General features: G+C 40.8%; 1 protein-coding gene across 6 annotated transcripts in view; it reads right to left on the minus strand.

The window, feature by feature from the left end:
• virma (vir like m6A methyltransferase associated) overlaps window positions 1–23,173 on the minus strand; it is a 64,741-nt gene extending 41,568 nt beyond the window's left edge. For 2 of the 6 annotated variants that reach the window (XM_052022691.1, XM_052022692.1), the window contains exons 1-9: window positions 23,084–23,150; window positions 10,381–10,496; window positions 9,992–10,078; window positions 7,913–7,961; window positions 6,464–6,689; window positions 4,846–4,965; window positions 3,277–3,516; window positions 1,128–2,277; window positions 383–859 (exon numbers count right to left, since the gene is read on the minus strand). In XM_052022691.1, the coding sequence (XP_051878651.1) occupies window positions 383–859; window positions 1,128–2,277; window positions 3,277–3,516; window positions 4,846–4,965; window positions 6,464–6,689; window positions 7,913–7,961; window positions 9,992–10,078; window positions 10,381–10,496; window positions 23,084–23,143 (2,525 nt within the window). In that variant the 5' untranslated portion in view covers window positions 23,144–23,150. Of the gene's footprint in view, window positions 1–382; window positions 860–1,127; window positions 2,278–3,276; window positions 3,517–4,845; window positions 4,966–6,463; window positions 6,690–7,912; window positions 7,962–9,991; window positions 10,079–10,380; window positions 10,497–23,083 lie in introns of all 6 variants that reach the window. The other 4 variants (XM_052022693.1, XM_052022694.1, XM_052022689.1 and 1 more) reach the window with 4 other exon arrangements.
• Between the last annotated feature and the right edge of the window lie 3,754 nt (window positions 23,174–26,927).

A 26,927-nucleotide genomic window follows, 5' to 3' on the forward strand; every position in this document is an offset into this window, starting at 1 on the left:
GAATATGAAATAAATGACATGTATCACCGATTTGATCAGATCTGATTTATACACAAATTGAAACATATATAATTTGCAATCACTTTGATTAATACCAACAATCTTTCTATCCGTATTGGGGATTCCATGTTTGCCTAGTTTGCAGTCCACAAATCTTATAACAGCAAAAATCCTCTTTCAAAACAACCACCCCAACCAAAAGATGTTTGTAGTCTAAAATCCAGGCCAAAATGACCAAAGAATTGAGAAACAATTTAAACATTATTATGGACCCAAAAAAGTTAGAAGAAACTAAAGAAAAAAAGTACTTGCAACACGCATACAAAGCATTCATTTATGGGACAGTGAACGGCATAATGATTCATCAAAAAAGATACTTTACCCCAGGAGTTCTTTGGAATAGTATTCCATTAGAGTAATGAGACTAGAAAGATTTTTGTCCAGGTGCAGAACGTGGGACACAGCGCTTCTTCCAATTGGATTGAAAGTAATCAGGTAAAGGCTATGAAGAGTTCCTAATATGTCCGCACGGTCAGTTTCCTCAGCCGCCAAACCTCGATTCAAGTAGTCAAACAGTTCAGAAACATACTGTAATGCCTGTAATGAGTACAAGAGCCATATAGCCAATGCATCATCATTGCCGCTATCTTCTTGATCTTGATCATAAGTCTGAGACAAAGCCCTGATGAGCAGATTTGTCACTTCATACTCTGCACTAAGGAATAAAAGACCATTTTGTATCTGAATTAGGAACTTAATCAAGTCCTTAATGGATTGCAGTAAGCCAGGGTGAGCGTTGGTTGCAGGAATAGACAGAAGCAGGGTGAGTGATTCCAGAAAATGACAGCTGTTAAGATACCTGCAAGAAAAACAGATCAAATAAACAAAATACTCCAGACTTCTAAGTATTGAAATAGTCATCTATCTTTCAGTCATCTGTTCAATTCTAAATGAACAATATGGAAGAACTCACTGAATTCATTGATAGTACTATTACATGATGAATTGAAGTAGTTCAAACAGAACTACTCTCTTCCCAAAAGCAATTACCTTTCTAGCAATCCTGAATCGTGAATGAGTAAATTAAAACAAAAATACATTTTTAATACATATTAAAAAAAACTCACCTTAACAAAGCAGGTGCAGGATCATCCCTTTCTGGAGGACCTGTGATACGAGCTGCTGTTGGAAATGACTTAACAGGTGGTTGTATCATTGAATAAGGTGCAGCCTCCAACAAATGCAGAAGTTCATCAAGAATGCTTACAAGTTTCTCCACTTCGACTTCACTAATATTGGAAGCTTCCAACAAATGGTCCAAATCTGTGGGAGTCTCAAGATCCCCTTCATCGTTATCCTTACTTCCTTTTTCTCGTCCAATATTAACATCATGATCTGCCTCATTTATATTTGATGGGACAGGAGTACTTTCTGCTAGGTGGGCTGCCATCTTCTCCAGATCTGATAAGATTTCATAGAAATGGCATTTTTGAACTATAGCACTGCCAGCAGTCACAACTCTCACAGTTTGGTCAGTCAGTATTAGCTCCATTAATCTTTGATACCCACTCTTTCCTTGTTCCTCTACTTTGGTATTTAAGAATTCTTCCATTCCTTCTGTGATACTAACAACACTGTCCAAAGCTTTGAGTGTGTTTAGTTTCAATGAAGATGACATATGTTCTGCAAACAACAGAACAAACAGTCTATCAATAATACCTGCCTCTGAAAGGGCTGAAACTCCTTCGGACCCGCATTCAGCTAAAGATGAAACAAGTTTCGTCCCAGCCTTAAGCTGCCTTACATTCAATGCTATAGGCTGTGTTACAGCTGTGTGAAGGCTTAAAGCATCCATAGTCCACTCTACAAGTTGTTTTAGATGGTCCTGATCACTTTCAAATAGCTGAACATAACTCAAACCTTTAACTAGTAAACTTGGTATCTCTTCCAAAGCCATTACCCATTTGGCACCCCTATCATCTTTGTAGAGTTCAAGAAGTTCCTTCAACTTAATTGCAGCATCTATATTCCCTATACCTGCTTTCTCTATGTCAAGTTCCTTTAATCTAGCTACTTCATTCTCATATTTAGTCCTATAGGGAGGATTAAAGTATAAAAGAGGTCCTATCTCTCGGTCATAAGGGTCATACGCCAAGGGAGGCACAGATGCCAGATCTTCAACTGTATACTCAAGGTCAAAGCTCAATTTATAATTTTCACGTTCTAGATCCGCAATTCCATCTTCATCGCTGGATATTTGTTCATACCCATCATCTTCTACAAAATAAAAATCAGAAAACAATTACAATCTTTTTCATTTAAGTTTCAATGACCATGACCTCAATATGATTACATTGTTACTGTAGTGATCCAGAGATATGAGCATTTATGTTCAAATTCCACCATAAAAGTTTGAGAATTTGAATTCAAATTCAATACCAAGATTTTTTTTAAATTTATCACCTCCACGTTTAGCTATAAACCTCCTTCATTTCAATACATTATGTGCATCCCAATCAAGAACCCATGATGTGATAACAGTTCTTATTCATCAAAAACTCTTTGAAAAGGAACTATTTGTCCAAAGGTCTATATTGGAAAAAAATTATACACTGGTTCCCACTTTGTGCCACGCAGCAGAATACCTAATTGTTCTTAATAACATTCTTAGTCCTCCCGTCTGAACATTCGCAAGTATGTATCCCTCTGTACTTTAAAAGGGACATCCACTCAGTGCATCTGCTGGACCCTGACAGGAACTCCTGCCCTCCCACTGCTGTGCAGGAACCTGGCATGAATCCTTGTCGTCCACTGGTGTTCTCCCCAGGATGAATTGCTTTATAGCTCAGTATAGGGAGGCTACTTGTGAGAGCTGGTGCCAGACGGGCCACGTCAAGCAGTGCAATCATTCAGCATTGAATGTGGGCCATTATCGGGGACTGGGAACATCTCCTTTACATGTTAATGTGCTAGGAGATATCTTTATGGTAACAACACACAACATTGATTGCTGGCCAGTGAGCTTGTACCATAAAGAAATCTCTGGGCTGGGGAAAGCTGAGCAGCAACTTCCATGATATCTAACAGGAGTTTAATAACATTGGACTGTTATTTTGCAGTTCCAATGCTCTTAGAGCTGGTTGACAAATCAGGAACCTCACCTCAGTTTCCCTCATTTTCTTCAATTCACTTAGATGCTGACTTTATTTCTCAAATAACGTACCTGGCTTTTTCTTGGGGTTTTAAGATTTTTTTTTAAGAAAGGACTTCACATACCATCAACTTCTGCTTCCTCCTCTACATCATCCTCCTCTTCAATGCTTTCCACAGTGCGCTCATCTTCATCTTCCCCTTCTACTGCATCCTCCTCCTCCTCTTCATCTTCATCATCTGGAGGCTCTTCCTCTTCTTCACCATCAGAAAACTGTACCTCCTGGTGATTAGAAGAACGATCTGGAGAAATGGGTTCAAAATAATCCTCCCTGTGTTCAGTTTCATCCGCTTTATCCACACCTACTGAAACAATAAATTAGATCATCTTAGACTTTGTTCTTAATTTCAAAACTGCTTGTAACATCAATAAGAAAATTACTGTTGCATGTCCTCTTAGAATTAGACATATTACTTTCTATGGCACAAATCATTCATTTTAATTATGTCTACAGATGACAACATAAGAACCAGGAATAGGAGATAGACCTTTTGACCCCTTCAAGCCTGTTCAATTATTCATTAGGATCATGACTGATCTTCTGGCTCAACATGATTTTCCTGCATAATATCAGCTAGGGGAAACATCCTCCCTGCATCCAGCCAGTCAAACTCTCAGAATTTGGTCCAGTCTACTCAAATTCTCCTTGTACAGCAAACATGCCATCTCTGGAAACAATCCAGTGAATCTTCAGTGGACTCGCTCCTCAGCAAGAATATCCACAAATTAATGCATCTGAAGACTATTTTTACTGCTGCTCAATTTGTGGATAAATTCAATATCATAACAGCAATTAATAAACAGCCATAATACTTTTCATTTTTTTCTTTTTCCTTGGTATCTGAAGGCAATATTGCCAGAGAATATGGTTCCACAGATAAAATTACAAAAATCGCAAAATTTTAAATCACAGTAGTCCATTGACAACACTTTGAAAGAACCTTCCTCTTAGTCCTGGCACTTAAAAACATACTTATTTCACTTCTACTTCAAAAATTATTTTCAATTCTGCACCCACTTTTTCTAGTGGGACATTCACCTAATCTTGCAAATTTGCTGAGCAAAATAAGTTCCAAACCTTCCCTAACCTTTCCATCTTAAGTTTATACCTCCTACTGACCTGTTTGCATTCTTTGGCAGCATTCACATTTATCATCAACATAGTTATATTTTGATATAAGAACTTGGACAAAGAGGTTCAGCAGTAATCAAATCAAATCTTTTCCTCCTTTGCTGATCACTAGCCATGTACAAATATATTTCTGGTGGGGATGACTAATGTTACATCCCAATCACAGCAAGAATGCCACCTGATATTTTCCTTTCACCTCTTCTCACCTCCTCCATGCCAATACTGGCTAACAATGCAAACTCGTATTCAGTAACAAAAACACTTGTACGATGAAAAACTGGCATCAGCAGCCACGATACCAGAGGTAGCAGGTAAGTAGTGTAAATAAAGCTTTGTGACTTATGAAAAAGAGTGAACTCTAAAATATAATTCATTACAACTTCATGATTAGAAATCTAATTCCATAAAGGAAACTACCAACACTTTATGGCAGCACATCTTTGATTCGGATTTGAATTTGAATTTGAATTTTTAGTACCAGTACTGAATTATTTTACTTTACCAGTCTGAGGCAATGCTTCCTCTTCATCATCATCGGGTGGAGGGGGCCCTGGAGGTGTTCGAGGTCCCCTTGGCTGTGGTCTTGGGGGATTTTCATTGTACTGATCCTCCTTATCCCAATCTAGAAGTATAAACAAAAGTACCCAGAAAAAATATTATGCAAATCAGGAGTTTTGAAACAAAAATATTCAAATCCTAACAAGAAACAAAACAAGCAGCTTCCATTTAAAATACAGCTAAATCGTTATATATCTGAAAATAGCTTAGGCGATGAATAAAGATTGTGTCATGTAACACAACAATAAATATATTGTATTAACTTGTAAATATAAATAAATCTCCTGCATCTTATAATCTCCTTCAAAAACAGCAGCACAGATTTGGCTTCAAGTAACATACATGCAAGCAATTATAGCAAAAAAAAACAAATTGAACATTAGGCCACTAATTTCCAAACAGGATACAACTCATTAAGCAAGTGATCACTTCTGAGTGAAACTAATTCACCTTTTCCCATCTTTTAAAATTAGACATGCTCTTTTCAGTCTATCTTTTTTTGGTCCCATTGCATTATTTTTCTTACAAGAAAGCCCAGGTAGGCTCTTTCTAGCCAAGATTATTCTGATGCATTCAGACCACAATTTCTAAGCCCTGGCCCAAAAGAATTATTAGATGTTTGCCTTCCACATCATTCTGTTGAAAAAGATGAACGGCTACCAATATAGCTTCAGTCATTAAAGCTGTATGTTTCATAGAACATAAAATTGAAATTAACATATCTTCTTCACTAAAACTTTATACCAGCTGCCAGCTCATCACAGCGTGATCACCAAAGCAGGTGATCAAGTACATCTGCGTTGATCCTGCAAAGTTAAACCAAGTGACTCCTGAATTCCTTGAACCAACCCTTCAACATATGCATTTAAAATGGAAAATCTTAATTTCAAGCAAAATAATTTGGGTTATGGATGTAAATGCTTAATTCTTTATTTGAAATTCCTTTATTTGGTTCAATTGATTACAAGTTTTGAAACCAAATCACAATGATATGAGAAAATCTCTCTCCATAAAGATATAATGTGAAATGAAGTTTGCTAACTACAATCAGGATCCTGCTCTGTGAGAATCTGTTCAATACAAAACCATTAAATTTGGCATGTTTCAGCAGTCCTCCTTCAAGAACACAACAATAGTTTTATTGAAAAAGGAAACGCTTCACACAGTGATGTAGCTGTGTGTACGCATGTGTGCTCCCTGTCTAGGAGGGGAATCCAAGCAGGGAAGACGTGGAATCATCTGAGGTTGGGATTAAAGCACATTATTGGAGCATTTGCTGTACATATGTACTTACAGCAGTGATTGCTGGAAAGCATCAACAATACAAACCCTGGCTAATATTTCCATCTTCATTACTCCGAGATACTAAAACTGCATGCATTGTCACTATAGCTGAGATCAAGTAAATCGCTACAAACCAGTAAAGCAAACTGTGAGGCTCAAATCTAAATGCCTTAACACCACACCATGCAGTATATCTAATCACTTATTTTGCAACAGAATGAGCAGGCTTTTAAGTAGCACAAAAATATACCCTGACAGATTTTAAAACCATTTCTTACCATGTTTTATGCTCCTTTTAAGAGCTGGTTGCTGTTGCTGCAGCTGGTGTTGCTGCTGCTGAACTTGTTGCTGTTGCGGTTGTTGCTGCTGCTGTGGTGGAGGAGGTGGAGGTGGAGGTGGAGGAGGGGAGTCTCGGTCATGACTTATCACACGGTCTACAGTCCCATAAATTGCCAAGGTCAGACAGTTGTACCAGCCTCTCAGGACAATTCCATCTGTATTGACCTGTGGGAATTAAGAAAATAATGTTGAAAACAAGCTCAAATGAGTAATGACCAAGCAAAATTGCATCACACGTCCAGTCTAAACGTCCTTGTGATTCAATAAAGTGACTTGAGTTATAGGGAAATTTTGAAAACTGTTCTGATGTTTAACCAGCTTTGTTACCATAAAAACATTTTCAGTATTTGTCCTGTAGGAAAAATAAATTACAAAACAATTGCCTAGAAAGTGCATGCAATTTGCACATAAAGTTGTTTTGTGCACATTAGATTATGCAACTTTCGATACAGATCTCCAATCTTCATTATTAAATCACAAGTACTAGGAGTACACCACATATGGTTAACAAATGTGAAATCAATTAAAATGATCTGTACTGCACTGCACCATTTCAGCAAAATGTTAAATAATTCACTGGAATTCCTTTCACTGATCACAGCATTTTCTTTTTAAAGCAACCACTTGTGACCTTCATCCAGACTAGCCCATTGATCGACCGACAGCTCACTCAGCTTTGTGTCACTCACAGCAATAGGAGTCAATCGAGCCAGTTCATTTTTGGAGAGGATCCAGTGACACTACCAAAAGGGACAAGGTTGTCTCTTGCAGGACAACCTTTTCTACAGCTGTACTGTGGCTATCTTGGAATTCTTTAAGTTGAGTTCTCTGAGTGCTGATTCATTTCCTAATGGTCTGCACAGTAATGATAAGCTCTGCATAGATCTGGGGCCCCATTTCAGCACATAAAATTTACACTTTTCACAAATTTTTGGCTGATTTTGACAGCTTTTTCAGGAGCTGGGAGTAGTCATATGCAACCCATGTTTACAACAAGAGAGTGAACACCAAATTTCTAGGCAAATATTTTCTTACAATTTAATAAACACTAAAACATCTGATTTTTATGACATATAGATAAAATTAGAATTAATAGTGTTTTGCTTTACTTAAACTACTGTACTAGATGTGGAAATTTGACTGGAATTAAAAGACGCTATCTATTAGGTAATTGTGGAAGACATGACAGAACAACTCATTCAAAAACCAGGCAGCAAATTCAGCACTCAAAGCAGTTTATCTGCCTCATCTATGCACAGTTCAGAGAATCTAAAGTAAGAGGGAAAGCCATGACAAAACAAAACGGAGGACAATCAAGAATACAGACAGTATACAAGTCGTAAAGAGCATGTGCTTCACAAAATACAATACACTGTCAACAAACATACCTTACTGTTCGGTCTAAAAATGATAGATGCATTTTCATCATAATCAAGACTGAGGGAAAACAAAATATCAGAGATTGGTTTAATTTATCTTAATACATTGCTTTATAAATTACTTATCTAAGATGGAACAACAAGACAATCTCCATTAAATGAGTTTTCTAAAACACAGTGAAACAAGCTTCAGATCATTTTTAATTCTGTCAACTTCAAGAATTCACACAACGTTTCAACAAAGTTTAAACTTCCTCTCTTTATCTCCCACATGAAATAGATGATACTTTTCTCTAAGCCCAGAGAATGATACTTTCCTGCCACGTGAGAAGACAATACTAAAACATGATCAGGAAGGGATAGACTCACTTGACAGTTCATGGTAAATTATTGCCACATATTTAATGCAATAGAGCCTACAATTCAACAATTATTGTTCGCAAGTGATAAATAGCCACCTGAACACGGTGATAGTTTAAATAGACTCCATAAAGGGATGCACCAATATTGGCAGATTCAGTTCTTGAACCAACCAGCAAAACCCTCATCACTACAGTTTAGCAACACTATGATCACTTTCCACTAAAATGGACTTGATTTTTTTTGTTCTCATTGTGTTCTTTCTTGTAAAAATTGTGTATAATTTATTTAATTTGCATCTTTCTTGTGATTGCTGCTTATAGGTTAGGAAGTTGTGGGCATGCTATGTTGGTGCCAAAAACATGGCGACACTTGCGGGCTGCCCCCAGAACACTACGCAAAAGATGTATTTCACTGTGTGTTTCGATGTTCATGTGACTAATAGAGATCTTATACGATGCTATGTGCTTGTGATGCTGTTGCAAATAAGTTTTTCATTGCACCTGTGCATACATGTAATTGTGCATATGACAATAAACTTAACTTGACTTGAGATTAAATTTTTTGTCCACTTCTGCCTCTGTCACAATGTGCATTGTTAATTATTTCCATGGAATGGTAATGAGATGCCGTATGAAGGTTAACCCCATCACCACAAAATGAAAATTAGGATAATATTTGGTTAAAAACAGAAAATGCTGGAAACACTGCAGGTCAGGCAGCACCTGTGGAAAGAGAAACGGAGTTAATGTCTCGGGTCAAAAATGGGAAAGGATTTTTGACCCGAAATGTAAAGTCTGTTTCTCTTTCCACAGACGCTGCCAAATGTTTCCAGCATTTTCTGCTTTTCTTTCTGATTTTCAGCACCTGCTGTTTTCTTTTGATTTTCAAGGGAAAATTGGATCATGAATTCAGTGTTTTAAAATTAAGCTGCACACTTTTAACACATTTTAACCTGCTAGTATATATACCAAGCTTCGGAATTATAAGAAAAACATATTTATCAAGTAGACTATTTACCAATCACATCTTCATCAGAAACAATAAACAGAATCTGTCGAAAACACCTTGGTGGTCAGGTGCCATCAGGTGAACAGTCATTGGCCTGAAACATTGACTCTGTTTCTCTCTCCAGAAATACTACCTGACCTACTGATTATTTCTGGCATCTTCTGTTCTTGTTACAGACTTTCAGTACCTGCAGTTTACTGCTTCAATTTATGCTTTACTATATCCTATTATTAAAAATTTCCAAGTCACATAGCCGTTTTTTGAGGAAGGAAGATTGAAGATATAGTCATAATTTCACTCTACAACTGGGCATAAATCTTCTCAAATAAATAAACAATACACAATAAAATATTTCTTATTATCCTGATAAAAGTACAAAGTATCTTTTCATCATTGCATGGATGCAAATTTTGTTTAGAACAATGCTTCAGTCTGCCCATTAATAGAAGCATATCTCATCAGCGATGAAAATGTCCCTCTTACCCATAAAAGGTATAGGAGACTGCCCATATGCCTAAATGGCTCAAATTCACTTTACAGTAGTGAAATGTAACAAGAGAAAGACATTTTCATTTTTTTTCCCCGTCAATGAAATGCTTAGTTCAGATAATGGCTCAAATAGCTTAGATGGAACACATTTTAAAGCTCACATGATGTGGTATTTAATTCAGTTCCGGTTAAATTAAAGAAAGACAACCGAGTTTGAATTGCCCTTACCTTCCTAATCGGTCGAAAACGGGTGCACTTGGTTTGCTGACATTGTTGAAAAACAAATCCAACTGAAAAGCATGTGGGGAGGTCTCCCTGAAGAAAATTTAAATATCACAAATCAAGCAAAACACTGCATTTTAACCTATGGAATTTACGTCATAAACTCGAGGTGATGCTCTCTTTTTATATAAATATAAAATCCTACTTTATTTGTCTGCCTATATCTTAAATAATTCACAAGTAAATTTTTCTCTCTAGATAGCAATTTGATCAAAGATTATTACAATCATCACCTCATTTTAGATGCAAATATACCCGAACAAGAACATTAATAGAATTAAGTTGCTTAATGATTAAAAGGAACCAGAAAGATATGCCCACCCATCGTCACTTACCCATATGCCCTGCTGTCAGGCAAGCTATTATGAGCTTTGACTCCAGGAGGAATGACACGAACTTCATTTATGTAAACCACACAAGGAAAGCGGACTACATCCACATGTGTATTTTGCTATAAAGTACAGGAAAGAACGCTTATAAGTAGGGCTTGTATTTGAGTTCCAGTTTTAAGATTTTCTATCAACCGCATTTTTCAGTTACATGAATGAAATTTGCACACACAGGTCATATCTACATTCTTCTATTCCCACACAATGTATTGCAGAAAAAAATTAATGCAAGTAACTTTTGTATGAAATTGTTCTCTTGTCCTCATAGCACCCCGTCTACAAATCACCGTGCAACATACTGAATAACAACGGGAAGCACCTTAAACAAGATTATTGAAATAAGGTATTCGGCCCACCATGTTGTACCACCCTTCAAACCACACCTAAGACTATTTAACCCCTTCCTCCCACATATCCCTCTATCTTAAATTCCTCCATATGCTTATCTAACAATCTCTTGAACTTGACCAACGTATCAGTCTCCACCACCACCATAGGCAGCGCATTCCATGCACTAACCACTCTCTGGGTGAAAAACCTCCCTCTGACATCTCCCTTGAACTTCCCACCCATTATCTTAAAGCCATGTCCTCTCGTTTTGAGCATTGGTACCCTGGGAAAGAGGCGCTGGCTGTCCACTCTATCTACTCCTCTTAATATTTTGTACACCTCTATCATGTCTGCCCTCATCCTCCTTCTCTCTAATGAGTAAAGCCCTAGCTCCCTTAGTCTCTCCTCATAATCCATACTCTCTAATCCAGGCAGCATCCTGGTAAATCTCCTCTGCACCCTTTCCAATGCCTCCACATCCTTCCTATAATGAGGCAACCAGAACTGGACACAGTACTCTAAGTGTGGCCTAACCAGAGTTTTGTAAAGCTGCATCATTACTTCGTGGCTCTTAAACTCGATCCCCCGACTTATGAAAGCTAACATCCCATAAGCTTTCTTAACTACCCTATCTAACTGTGAGGCAACTTTCAGTGATCTGTGGATATGAACCCCCAGATCCCTCTGCTCCTCTACACTGCCCAGAATCCTGCCATTTACCTTGTACTCCACCTTGGAGTTTGTCCTTCCAAAGTGTACCACCTCACACTTCTCTGGATAGAACTCCATCTGCCACTTCTCAGCCCAGCTCTGCATCCTATCAATATCCCTCTGGAAGCTTCGACAGTCCTCCACACTATCCACAACACCACCGATCTTCGTGTCATCTACAAACTTGCTAACCCAGCCTTCCACCCCCCCATCTAAGTCGTTAATAAATACCACAAAAAGTAGAGGTCCCAGAACCGATCCCTGCGGGACACCACTAGTCACAGCCCTCCAATCCGAATGCACTCCCTCCACCACAACCCTCTGCTTTCTACAGGCAAGCCAATTCTGAATCCACACAGCCAAGCCTCCCTGGATCCCTTGACCCCTGACCTTCTGAAGAAGCCTACCATGCGGAACCTTATCAAAAGCCTTACTAAAATCCATGTAGACCACATCCACTGCACTACCCTCATCAATCTTCCTGGTCACTTCCTCAAAGAACCCTATCAGGCTTGTGAGGCAAGATCTTCCCTTCACAAAGCCATGCTGGCTGTCCCTAATCAGCCCATGATTCTCTAAATGCTCATGGATCCTATCTCTTAGAATCTTTTCTAACAGCTTACCCACCACAGACGTAAGGCTCACATTCCCTGGACTATCCCTACTACCGTTTTTGAACAAGGGGACAACATTCGCCACCCTCCAATCCTCTGGCACCATCCCCGTGGACAACAAGGACTCAAAGATCCTAACCAATGGTTCAGCAACCTCCTCCCTCGCCTCACGAATCAGCCTGGGGAATATTCCGTTAGGCCCCGGGGACTTATCTGTCCTAATATTTTCTAACAACTCCAACACATCCTCTCTCTTGATATCTACATATTACCCTTACCAACACTGTCCTCAGTGTCATCAAGACCCCTCTCTTTGGTGAATACTGAAGAGAAGTATTCATTGAGAACCTCACTCACATCCACAGCTTCCAGGCACATCTTCCCACCTTTGTCTTTAATTGGACCTACCTTTACTCTAGCCATCCTTCTGCTCTTCACATACGAGAAATAAGCCTTGGGATTCTCCTTAACCCTACTCGCCAAAGCCTTTTCATGTCCCCTTCTCACTCTCCTCAGCTCCTTCTTAAGTTCCTTCCTTGCTACTCTAGATTCCTCATGAGCCCTGTCTGATCCTCGCGGCTTACACCTTATGTATGCTGCCTTTTTCTTCCTAACTAGTTGTTCAACCTCTCTTGTCCCCCACAATTCCTTCACCCTGCCATTCCTTCTCTGCCTCACTGGGACAAATTTATCCCTAACATCCTGCAAGATATCCCTGAACATCGACCACATCTCCATAGTACTTTTCCCTTCAAAAATGTCATCCCAATTTACACTCCCAAGTTCTTGCCTTATAGCCTCATAATTCTCCTTTCCCCAATTAAATATCCTCCCGACCTCTTTGCTCCTATCCCTGTCCATGACAATTCTAAAGGTTATGGAGCAGTGGTCACTGTCCCCCAAATGCTCACCCACCGATAGATCTGTCACCTGTCCCGGTTCATTACCTAAAACTACATCTAATATGGCATTCCCTCTAGTCCACCTGTCAACAAACTCCGCCCCGTCTCAACACTTGGCACTAAGCAGGGGCCAATCAATATTTGGAAAGTTGAAGTCTCCCATGATAATAACCCTGTTATTTTTGCATCTTTCCAGAAACTGCCTCCCAATCTGCTCCTCAGTATCCCTATTGCTACTGGGGGGCCTATAGAATACTCCCAGGAGGGTAACTGCTCCTTTCTTGTTCCTAACTTCCACCCATATTGATCTAGGGAGGATCCTTCTACATTATCTACCCTTTCTGCAGCTATAACAGTGTCCCTGACCAGTACCGCCACCACTCCTCCTCTTCTCCCTGCCTCCCTATTCCTTTTAAAACACTGAAAACCAGGAATATTCAATATCCATTCCTGCCCTGATGTCAGCCATGTCTCCGTAATAGCCACAATATCGTAGTCCCATGTACTTATCCAAGCTCTCTGTTCATCTCCCTTATCCCTGATGCTTCTCGCATTTTAGTAAATGCACTTTAGCCCATCCACCTTTCTACTTTTACAGCCTGTACTCTGCTTCTTCTTCCTCAAAGCCTCTCTGCCTGTCAGATCTGACTTTTCCCCATCCCCTTCTTCCTCTGACCTACTCCTCCAGTTCCTTTCCCCCTCGCAATCTAGCTTAAACCCTCCTGAACCACCCTAGCAAACCTGGCCGCAAGGATATTGGCCCCCCTCAGGTTCGGGTGTAATCCATCCTCTCTGTACAGGTCCCACCTTCCCCAGAAGAGATCCCAATGATCCAAAAATCTAAAACCCTCCCTCCTGCACCAACTCCTCAGCCACGCATTTATTTGCCATCTCCTCCTATTCATACCTTCACTATCGCGTGGCACCAGCAGCAATCCCAAGATTGCTACCCTTGAGGTCCTGTTCTGCAGCCTTCTGCCTAGCTCGCTAAACTCACTTTTCAGGACCTCATCCCCCTTCCTATGTCGTTGGTACCAACATGAAACACGACTTCTGGCTGTTCTCCCTCCCGCTTAAGAATCCTGTGGACCTGATCAGTGACATCCCGGACCCTGGCACCTGGGAGGCAACATACCATCTGGGATTCATGCTCACTGCCACAGAACCTCCCATCTGTTTCCCTGACTATAGAGTCCCCTATCACTACTGCCTTCCTCTTCTCCTCCCTTCCCTTCTGAGCAGCAGGACCAGTCCCAGTGCTGTAGACCTGGCTACTGCTGCTAGGCCCCGGCAGGTCATCTCCCTCAACAGCCTCCAAAGCGGAAAACCTCCGGGGTCCTCTGCCCTATCTGCCGGTTTGTTTTCTTTTCCCTTTTCCCTCCCCTGACAGTCACCCTTCTATCTGCTTCCTGGACTCCAGGAGTACCTGCTCTAAGGGAGGCTGACCATCTCCTTCCAGTATCTACAAAACTCTCCCCCTCCCTGATGCTACGCAGTGTTTGAAGCTGCAACACCAGCTCATCAATTATGAGCCGAAGTTCCTCCAGCCTCAAGCACTTACTGCAGATGTGGCCAACTTGGACCACAGCAAGGTCCACGAGCCCCCACATCAAGCAGCTGCAGCACACTACCATGTCCTCCATCTGAACTATTTCTTTCGTCCCCCAAGTTTTTCCTACTTAAAAATTTATAACAGATAACAGGTAAACCTTACCTGCACCTCCTTACCAGCTACTCACTTGCCTTGCCCCTTTACGCCAAAGCCCCTTGAGCCAAAGCCCAAGACACTCTGCTCCCTCTCACTCCACTGCCCGCTCCAACGCTGCCCGCTGGATATGGCCATTTGCTGTTTAAACTGCCTGCGCCTTATCTGCTGACGTCACACACCTGCGCAGTCCAGTCCCCACTACTCCCGATTAAAACTTATATAAAAACTTATAAAAAGAACCCTATTAAACTAAACCTTATAATAAAAACCCTTTTTATATATTTAAAAAAATGAAGAAAAACTTATCGGTATTAATGGTGGAAGAACAGAAACGGGAGTGAATTAAAGTGAATTCAATATCCAATCAGGTAGGGAAAGGAATAAAACAGGAAAGAAAAAAATTGAGAGAATAAAAGATAAAGAAAAATATTTTAATGTTTTGCATTTTAAAAATCTACAAATATACTCAAGAAAAGAAACACCACAGTTTTAATTGCTTGCTTTCTGCAAATTGTTGGTTGATTGCTAATCATTGAAAAATTAACCACTGTTTAAAATGCTGAAGTATTAATTAAAAGATATTATGGTAAGGTCAATGGCCAATTATTGTATAATTTCATGAAAATAGTGGGCACTTCAAATGCAGGTCCTGGACATGCACCAAGACTCTAGGACAGATTTGGGGACAAAACTGGTCGTCCACTCCTCTGCTGGACTCCCCATGATGCCCAATAGTAGAACACTTCCTTGTTGGAATACCCTAGAAATAGTGGGATCTAATGGCATAGAATCTGAAAACACCAGTAATTTCAGTGGGAATTTCAGTGTGCAGATTCAGAGGCAAAGGGTAGTTTCTTTTTAAAAGAGTTTGCTGTTTTTAATTATTTAAAGTTAAAGAAGCTTATATTTAGACATTCTGCAACACTGTAACTCCAGAACATTATTATTTATCTCTTTTCCTCCAATACTAGGAAAACTATTTATCCTTAGGATTAAAAACAATTTTATAATTGTTAAGGATATACTGTAAGGATTGTTAAGGAAATAAGGATAAAAACAGTCACCAAAAATATAACAATAAATCCATACTATAAACCAATATACAGGAAAAAAAAATGATAAAATGGGTAACGGAAGTGCAAAGAACAAAAAAGACAATTGACCTGAGATAGAAGTAAAATAAAGGTTCTCATTATATTAAAGGCTGAATAACAGCACTGATCTGCCAAATTTCCAATGTCAGCAGAAGCAGTACACCTTACAAAGACTAGCCATAACAAGTCAAGAGTTCTACAGGTGTACTGCAGGTGCAGTCTAATGTTTTCAATTAACATACCAGCATAATAAATTGTATTATCTATAATAGCGTAACAATAACAACACTTACAAAATAACATTCTGACATGGTCCTAATTTTCATCAAATGTTTTTTTGGGGCCAGTTTCTACAGATACAATGACAAGACCAAGTTCACCTCAACCTATCTTGACCCCTACTTCCTCTACATTATCAATCTGCTTACCTAACATCCACTATTAAATGAGCATAAAATTGCTCTGACTAAATATATGGAAGATTGAAATTACAGCCTTTAGTCCTCATCAGAAACTACCCACCAACTCCTTGACTCACCTCAGCAAATGCCATCTGCTAAACAACACTGCTTCCTGCCTCAATGCTATTTGAGCTATAGATCCATTCATCTGTGGTATCACTGAGACCAGCAATTGCCATCATCATAACATAGGCTAATTTGGACACATTTTGGTTCATCTGCTCTTTTCAAAATATACTTTATTCAGAACATTTACAGGAAATACATGTCATTGCTTACATTCACTGTACCAAGCAATTCAACACATTCCCCTACAATATGTCAACCACTGATGTTTCCTCCTTAAACATCAGTTAAACATTTGAAAGGCCCTACATAGGGCCTGGCCCTCTAGTGTCCAGAGGTGGCAAGACTTTGGTCAGTGGTCCTTCCCCATCAAGCCTTTGCTGTCGATGCCCCAAGCTTCAGTGCATCCCTCAGCGTCTAATCCTGTATCTTGGAATGTGTCAGTTGGCAGCATTAATTTGCAGACATCTCCTTGCGCAAGACCAACAAATTTCAGGCTGACCAAAGTGAGTATTTCACTGTGTTGATGATCTACAAGCAGCAGGTGACGTTTGCCTCAGTATGCACAGATTATAGAGCACACATTTGTGTTATGCAGTTGTTCTGGAGGAATCTCATTAAAGAACCCTTTATCGCTCTCTAGATCCTAAACACAGAGACCACAAGAAGAAAGATGACCATCTCACCTGCACCACAGCCACTTCAAGGGCAATATATGGTGGGATTGAGACCTTGACCATGCGAATTCTCAACCCTTGTTTGAGAGTTCTGCGGATGACGCATTCTGCCAAATAACTTAAACCACCTGCTCGGGGAACCAGCCCACAGGATTTACCATCTCCCTCTCCTGTGAGACCTTTAGGAGATTCTGTGCAGACCATTGCCTGATTGACTTGGTTCATCTGTTCTTGAAACACTAGCACCCGTGTTACAACCAGAGTTGACTAATTCAAGTGTGTCTGGCCAGCTTCTCTTGTTCTACTCTCTGTAAACCCATAGGGACTCAAAATTCTGTCTCTAGTACCTCACTCAGAAACAGCATTTTATTATTCTGGCTTGATCAAATTTGCATGCGCCTACCAAAAGGCAGGTACTTATATGGAGTGAAGCAGGAAGTTAGGGGTAGTATAACAGTGTATTCAAAAGCAAGTTTCTATTTCTGCTCATCCACTTAAAACTTTTCAAACAAAATCACTAATGCACTAATGCTCAAAAGGAACATTTTATCATTCCTCAACCCTTATCCTTACATACTTTTCTTCTCCTTAGACGGTCCCCCAGGAATGAGGATGACTTACTTCCACTTGGATTTGTAGATTTAAAGGCGACGTGGAAATTAGAACTTCTTCTACAGATGGAACAACAGGCTTCTGAAAGGGCAGGCAGGCGTGTAAGTGCTTACACAGGGCCTGTATGCTTCTGACAAATACACACGATGTTCTCAATACCACCCTGAATGCTTCTCCAGTTTGAGCGATCATGCACCAAGCATTCCTCCACACCACCCCCCCAAGGAGGTTCTGAGCACATTCTTGAATCTTTTCCTGTCTAGTAATCTCTTCCTTTGATGGACCTCAGAAGCTGTTACTGTTTTAGGAGTCTGACATCCAGCATGTGTACAGCATGGGCTGCACAACAGAGCCTACTGAACTTAATTACGGCCACAATACTGGGGATGTTGACTGAGGAAGGGGTATGGACGTTAATTCTCTCACCCTTCCAGGGAACATGGAGGATTTTGCAACAACAGCATTGGTGGTATCTTTTCTAATGCCTTGAGGTGTCTGATGTAGGCAGTCTAGCTTTTAGAAGCATATAGGAGGGCAGGAATCCCTACTGCCTATACACCATGGGTTTTGTGCCAGATCTGAGATCTTGATGTTCAAAGATCATTTTCCTCAATGCACCAAAAATACTAGCACACCTCGTTTGGCAACCTAATCTGTTCTCAAGGGAGGGATAAACAGTTTAACTCTCCTCTCTTGTTTTCTAGCTTACTAGATGCTGCAAATATTACTGAGTGCAACATAATTTTCTCCCACAAATAAAACTCCACTGTCTAAGAAAGGAAGGAGAGAGAAAACAAGAAACTACAGATCAGTTAATCTGGCATCAGTAGTAGAGAAAATCTTAGTCTACTAACGAAAAGGTAACAGGTCATTTAGAAAGTCATAATTGGTTTGGGTTGGGTCAGTGTGGATTTAGCAAAGGAAAATCATGTTTGACATATCTGCTAAGTTTCTTTTGAGGTTGTAACTTGCAGATTAGATAAGGGCAAACAGTACATGTGATGTATTTGGATTTTCAGAAAGATACCACAGAGGTCATTAAATAAAATTTAAGCACACTGAATTGGAAGGTAATATACATTTTGGAAAGTCAAACCAGTAAAGTAAAAACTTATACTATTAATGGTAGGGCACTAGGGAATGTAATGCAACGGAGAGACCTAGGAGTACAAGTGCATAGCTCGTTGAAGGCAGGGTGGCGAAAAAGGCATTTAGCACACTGGCCTTCATCAGTCAGGACATTGAGTTTAGGAGTTGAGACATTATGTTGCAATTGTACAAGTCATTGGTGAGGCCGCACCTGAAGTACTGTGTACAGTTTTGGTGACCCTATAATAGAAAAGACATGGTTAAACTGGAAAGAGTGCAGAGGGGATTTACAAGGAAGCTGCCAAGACTAGAGGACCTGATTTATAAGGAGAGGTTGGCCAGGCTAGGTCTTTATTCCCTGGAACGTAGGAGAATGAGGGGGCAACCTTATAGAAGTGTTTAAAATTATGAGAGGCATAGATAAGGCGGATGGTAACTGTCTTTTCCCCAGGTTAGTGGAGTCCAAAACCAGTATCATTTAAGCAGCACTTGGAGGGGTGGGGCTTGGACAGATATAGGAAATTGGGACTAGTTGGGTGGGCACCACGATAAGCATGGACTGGTTGGGCCGAAGGGCCTGTATTCATGCTGTATTGCTCTATTACTCTACTGATGTCGGTCAAGGAGTGATTAACATAGAGTGAAAAGAGCAGGAATAAACAGGTCACTTTTTGGATTGAGAGTCTATAACTAGTGCCAATGCAATCAGTGCTGGCATTCCACCTAATACAATAATAATGATTTAGATGAAAGGAATAAATGTAATGTATCTAAGTTTACTTATGACACAAAACTGGATGGCATTGCATGTTGTATGGATGCAAAGAAGTTTAATGGGGATAGAGATGAGTTAACTGAAAGAATGAGGGTGTGACAGATGGAATATAATGAAGAAAATGTCAGTTTGTCTACATTGGTAAAACAAATCAAAACCCAGAGTTTATTTTAAATATAAAAGATTAGAAAATGTTGGTATTCGAAGAGACATGGGTGTCCAATATTCTCAAAATAAAAGGCAGTCTCATTGAAACTCACACAATTCTTGCATGGTTTTACAGTGTCATGGTGGACTAATGTTTCTCCTGGCTGGGTGAATAGAATTAGGGGTCAAAGTCTCAACACAAGGGTTTGCCATTCAGGACAGAGATGAGAAGAAATTTCTTCACCCAGAGGGCAGTGGAACTTTGAAATTCACTACTCTAGGGTTGTGGAGATTCAGTTGCTCAATATTTCAAGACAGAGACTGACAGATCTTTAGATATTAAGGGAATCAGGGTTGTTGCAGAAAGTGAGACCAAGGTAACTCAGTCATAATCTTATTGAATGACAGAGATGGTATGAGAGGCCAAATGGAACCAAAACATGTACAAGGTTTGGGGTAATGGAGACAATAGCAACATGCAGGAGCTGAAGCTCTGCAGTCTAATCCTTGGCCATGCCTGAATACCTGATGAAGATGGAGAGTGAGGAGTGCACTACAATCGGTTTGCATCCAAGGCCCGTGCTGATCACAGTATCCAAAAGGAAAATACTTCAGACGCTAGCATTCTTAAATAAAAACAGGAAATACTGGAAATACTCAGGTTAGTTAACATTTCAGGTTTTTGGTCTTTCACCAAAACCAAGAGAAGTTAAATATACAATAATTCAGTTGCATAAAAAGGATGATACGTGGAACATTTTTTGTTACAGTCTTACTGTGGCCCATTCCTTCATCTCTTCTAGTACATTGATGACTATATATTGCTTCTACATTCTGAAGACAAAAGGAGAGAAATGAGAGCAAATGTACGGGATGTGGAAGAGACTAGCTCGACAGCCCTATCAGCTATGGCGCAGAGAAAACACAGTTGTGGAAAAAGACATTAAAGATGTACTAGAATTTAAGGTGTCATTAGAACAGATATGACAGAAACAGACTGGGAGAACGGAATGGAGTCCTTTCAGAGAATGGTGTACGAAGAATGTCAGAAAGGGAATGGAAGGAGTCAAAGAAAGATCACGTGAAAGTGAGAGTAGGGTGGAAACTGGCAAAGGCAATGAAACTTTCAAGTTCTGTACGATAGCAGCAACAATATTTTTATTCATCAATGTTCTAGAAAAAAAGAGCAAAGGAGGGGGCTTGAGTAGGATTGAAACAAGCATCACTCCACATATCCCACATGGGATACCATAACTATGCCATTTATCTGGAGGTAGCTTGAGTTGGAAGTAAGTTGAGTCTATAGAAAGTTGTTCAATGCTTTAAAAGTTCCCCTCCAGGTGATGCCAGTCAAGCAAGAAGGCTGTGCCAGTCTGGGATGGAAGTGTAAACAGATTAATCAGCCACAGAAACAGAAAACTATTAAAAATCTTGGAAGTGTTGCAAATTTACATGCTAAGAGATCAAACAACGGGAGATAGAACAGAACAACCAGGAGGCTCCAGTTCAAACTTCCATCTCCAATAATAGTGACTCCTGTCCGCATCACAGCTTCCCATGCTACCACAGAAAATGCAACAACCGTCTTTCTTCCACAATCAGAGCCCCAGACACCATTTTCAGGTACAACTAATTTAGCAGACTGCATTCCGTACCCTCAGTGCGGCATCTGTGACACTGGGTAATTACTTTGAAAAACAGTTTAGTCCACAAAACTGCTGTCTCTTACTTTAATTCTACGTTCCACTCTTATTTCTTCACTATCGGCCTCCTACAAAACTCAACTTAAATTTGAGGAACATCACCTTACCTTCTGACATTAGTCTTGCAGACTCAGAAATAAATTCAACAATTTCACAGTCATTCCATCCTTATAGCTCATATTTCCAGCATTTAGCTCTTTTCTCTCTCTGCATAATTTTCCTGTTAAACCTCCAACTAGCTCACTTTTTGTTATCTATCAATCAGCTTTTAACCCCATCTTTCAGCCAGTATCACTACCATCAGTGTCACTTAAACTCTCCAGCCGTCTTCACACAGACGTTTCCTTCTGCTATTTCCGCCCACCTCCTTTCCTTTGCAGTGCAACTGTAGTTTTATTTATAACATCTCCCAGTTCTGATGGAAGTTCATCAATCCCAAATGCTGCCTTTATTTCTCTCTCCATGAGCATTGCCGCAAGGATCCATCACTAAGGACCCTCAACATCTGGGACAGGCCCTCTTCTCATTACTACCATCAGGGAGGAGATACAGGATCCTGAAGACCTACACTCATTGATTTAGGAACAGCTTCTTCCCCTCCACCATCAGATTCCAGATCAGTCCATGGGCACTACCTCATTATCCTTTTTTGCACTCTTTATTTATTTTGTAATTTACAGTAATTTTATGTCTGTGTCCACAAGTGTGGACACAGCTCAGCATATCACAGAAACCAGCCTCCCCTCCATGGACTCTGTCTATACTTCTTACTGCATTGGTAAAGCAACCAGCATAATCAAAGACGCCACCCTTCTGTCTTCTACCCCCCTCCCATCAGGCACAAGATACAAAAGCCTGAAAGCATGTACCACCGGGCTCAAGGACAGCTTCCATCTCACCGTTATAAGACTATTGAACAGTTCCCTAGTACGATAAGATGAACTCTTGACCTCACAATCTACCTCATTATGACCTTGCACCTTACTGTCTATCTGCACTGCACTTTCTCTGTAACTGTGACACTTTATTCTGCATTCTGTTATTGTTTTACCCTGTACTACCTCAATGCACTGTTGTAATGAATTGATCTGTATGAACGGTATGCAAGACAAGTTTTTTATGGTTTATGTTTACCTTGGTACAAGTGACAAAAAAATATAAACCATAAAAAACTTGCCTTGCATACCGTTCATACAGATCAATTCATTACAACAGTGCATTGAGGTAGTACAGGGTAAAACAATAACAGAATGCAGAATAAAGTGACATAGCTACAGCGAAAGTGCAGAGCAGGCTGACAATGAGACACAAGCCACTGCAGATGCTGGAATCTGGAGCAACAAACCATCTGCTGGAGGAACTCAGCGGGTCGACCAGCCTCTGTGGAGGTGTGGGGGGGGGGGGGGGGGGAAGAAAGAAACTGTCGATGATTTTGGGTGGAAACCCTGCATGTGACCTCGATAACATGTTGCAATAATAAACCTATGTACCAATGTTGTTTGCCCTGCGCTGCTACCGCAGAACATGTCAGGGCAGCAGGCAGTGACAATGAACCTGGCCCCGGTCCCGCCCGCCGAGTGTTGACAGCACGTTGTTGTTGTTGTTGTTGTTTCCCCCTCCATCCCAGGATCGCCACCGATGAAGGCCCGGTCCCGGCTCCGCCCGAGCTCCGGCATCCCCGACTCCTGTCACAACGGCGGCGGCGGCAGCAACCGCCAACGAGTGTGGCGACCAGAGCGGGCCCAGACCGCCGACTTTACCTCAGAGCTGGTGTGTTTAAAGGTGTCCAGAAACAGCAGCTCCGCCACCGCGTCCGCCATGGCTCCGCCTCCGCGTCACTTCCGCTCGCTGCTGGCGGCTGGGCGCATGCGCGGCGCGGCTGGCGGGCTGGCGGGCGGGCAACCGTCAGGTCGGAGGCGGCGGCGGCGGCGGCGGGCGCGGTGTCCTTCCCTGGTGTCTTCTTAAAACTAGGAGCAGCGGGCACTCGGTAAAACAATACATGATTTGACATGCTCTAGCGAAGGGACACTTCTGGCTGTTGACGTGTCATCATTTTCAAACAAATGGATTGGGACATGCCCTCCACACACCAAGAGTATTGGTTTATTATTGTCACCTGTACTGAGGTACAGTGAAAAACTTGTCTTGCAAACGGATGGTACAGGTCAATTCATTACACAGTGCAGTTACATTGAGTTAGTACAGAGTGCATTGATGTAGTGCAGGTAAAAACAGTAACAGTACAGCATAAAGTGTCACAGCTACAGAGAAAGTGCAGCGCAATAAGGTGCAAGGTCACAACAAGGTAGATCGTGAGGTCAGAGTCCATCTCATCGTATAAGGGAACCACTCAATACTCTTATCACAGTGGGGTAGAAGCTGTCCTCAAGTCTGGTGGTACGTGCCCTGAGGCACCTGTATCTTCTACCCGATGGAAGAGGAGAGAAGAGAGAATGTCCCGGGTGGGTGGGGTCTTTGATTATGCCGGCTGCTTCACCAAGACAGCGAGAGGTAAAGACAGAGTCCAAGGAGGGGAGGCTGGTTCCTGTGATGCACTGGGCTGTGTCCACAACTCTCTGCAGTTTCTTGCGGTCCAGGGCAGAGCAGTTGCCGTACCAGCCCGTGATGCATCTAGATAGGATGCTTTCTATGGTGCATCGATAAAAGTTGGTGAGAGTCAAGGGGGACAAGTCTGAAGGTACCAACTCCTGGAACTCTCAGTGTCCTGTCAAACATTGGAGGTGTTCATCCTTGGGTCAAATAAATCCTTAATTCTACATTTGTAGTTGTTTGCCACCAAATCCCGAACAGTTCTCACTGTGGGGAGTATTGCATTGTCTTGAAGAAGTCTCCAAAATAGGCAAAACAAGTCAACCCTTTGGAATATCATTCAACATGTAATTGGAGAGAGCATTGAATAAGGCGGATGGCACTGCTTTGGGAGAGTTAAGCTGTGGAATTATCACACATTTTCCACAAAGCTGTGTTGCCTTCCTGGTACTAGGTTCAAGGATGTAACACCAGAATACTCTGGGAGGACAATGAATAGCCAGCATTCATTGTCCATATTGTTACAGTGACAGAAGTAAGAATGAGGTCCTCGAGGTAGCCAACATGGAGGTGAGGATGAAAGTAAAATGCAAGAAATCAAATGGTAGTAATCTCAGAGTTACTACCAAAGTACAGAAATAGGAGGATAATTCAAATTAATATGTGCTGAAGAGATCATATATAAAAAGGAAGACTTTAAATTCTTGGGGCATTGGGACCAATTCTGGGAGAAATGTGGCCTGTACAGGTCAGACAAGTTGTATTTCAGCAGCTCCAGACCAATATCCTTGCAGGCAAGTCGGCTTGGATGATTGGAAGAAGGGGTTTAAAGTACCTTTTGTGGGAGAACGGGAACCTGAGAACAATTTCAGAAGGGAGAAAGGCAAAATTGGCTCCAGAAGGAATGCGCAAAGTGGATAAATTTGGAAGACAGAGAAATGAGTTTGGCAAATAGAGAGTCAAAGACTAAGAAAGGAAACAGTAATTTGACCATGCTAAACTATTTTTATGCAATGAATATAGAAAATAAAGGTAATGAACAGAGGGGAAGGAAAGGAATATGATGTCATGTTTATTACTAAAAGACGGCTTAAAGAAAGGCAAAATAACAGTTCAACATTCCTGGTTACACAGTATTTAAAAAATATATAAAGGGAGCTTAAAATGGAAGGATGTAGCAATATTGGTTAAGGAAGCAAGGGATGATGTACTAGGAAGATTAACAAATGAAGCCCTATGGATTAAACTGAGGAACAAAAGTGGAACAGTCATACCACTGAGAGCGTACTGTTGGCCCCTAAAGAGTTATCTGAGAGCAAATGTGTAAGAAAGTTTCTAAGAAGTACAAAATGATAGGGTAGTAGTAAGAGATTTTAAATGACCCAAACAGAAACTTGGATTGTAAAGAAAATGAAAGGCAAGTAGAAAAAGTAGCAGCTGGAGAGCATTTTGAAGGCATTGATTGTAGTTAAAACAAACTTGATGTGGTTGTGGAAAAAGAAAAAGATAGATCAGGAGTAACTTTTAAATTGGAGTAATGCTAATTTTACCAGGTTGCAGTGAAATGTAATAAAAGTGGACCAAAAACTGCTACTTGATGGTATGAGATCTATAGAAGGCATTCAAGGAGATGACAGTGAGCGTCCCAATGAACATGGAAAAAGGAATGCCAAATCTACACCTTGTGGATATCAAGGAACATGTAGAACAGGAGAAGGCAAAAAAGGAACCTTATCTCTTCTACATTTCAAAAATCCCAGAGGACCACATAAAGTGTAGATGTGGAAAAAAAAGATGGTAGTGAAAGATTACTAGCAGATAAAACCAAGGAAAATACAAAGTTTTTTTTAATAAATAGTTGGAGGAAAGAGGATGACAAAGGAAAGAGTAGGTGAGTAGTCAGAGCTACACAGCATGGAAACAGGCCCTTCAGCCCAACTCGTCCATGCCAACTGTGTTGCCCAGCGAGCTCGTCCCATCTGCCCATGTTTGGCCCATAGCCCTCCAAACCTATCCATGTACATATCTAGATGGCTGTTAAATGTTGCTAATGTGCCCATCTCAACTACTATTTCTGGCAGTTCATTCCAAATACACACCACCCTTTGCGTGAAGAAACTGCCCCTGATGTCCCTTTTAAATCTCTCGCCTCTGATCTTAAACGTATTCCCTCTTGTTTTTAGCTTCCTCTTCCTGGGAAAAAGACTATGTGGTTTCACCCTGTCTATGCCTCTCATGATCTTATATACCTCTGTCAGGTCACCCCTCAATCTCCTACGTTCCAGGGAATAAAGCCCTGGTCTGTGCAACCTCTCCTTGTAACTCAGGTCCCCAAGTCTAGGCAACATCCTGGTAAATCTTTTCGATAACAGGGTGACCAAGACTGTGCACAATATTCCAAGTGCAGCCTCACCAATGTCTTTAAGATAAATAACATAGATGCATTTACAGAAATTATCACACAAAGGAAAAGCAAAAGAAGGACATACTGATGGATTTAGATAAAGATGAGTTGTAGATAGATTGTATGGAGTATAAAAACAGTATAATCTTTTGGATAGAGAGTCAGTCACATGTAAAACCACAGAGCTTTTCAATAGTCACTAAAGTGGCCATATACAGTTCCCGCTATCTCTGGTCCGGAGTTGGTGTTCAACACTCAATTAATTGATGTGTTGCTTCAATAACTTACACAAATAATCTTGGGAATTCTTCGATTGACTGTTCTACTGTGGCTGTTGGAATAAAGCAACATTCTTCCACCTGTATCTGGTGGAAAATTGCAGCAAGTGGAGAAGATTCACTCTGATCCTAGATTGCCACTGTCAAACGGTGGTTCAAATCCAGCTGTCGGGTGTCCATAATCACAGTACCCACTCTGTTTGAAACTGCTGCATGAAACTGCTTCTGGCATGAGAACTGGAGGTCAATGACAATACTAAACAAGGTTCTTATTATTAATCATACAGTCTGCCAATCTGGCTTCAAGTTGCCTGAGGTTGGAGCACAATTTAGCACTGGAGGTTGGACAGACACTTGACAAATGACCGAGAA

Source organism: Pristis pectinata, chromosome 9 (genome assembly GCF_009764475.1).
Source record: "Pristis pectinata isolate sPriPec2 chromosome 9, sPriPec2.1.pri, whole genome shotgun sequence".
Taxonomy (NCBI): Eukaryota; Metazoa; Chordata; class Chondrichthyes; order Rhinopristiformes; family Pristidae; genus Pristis; species Pristis pectinata.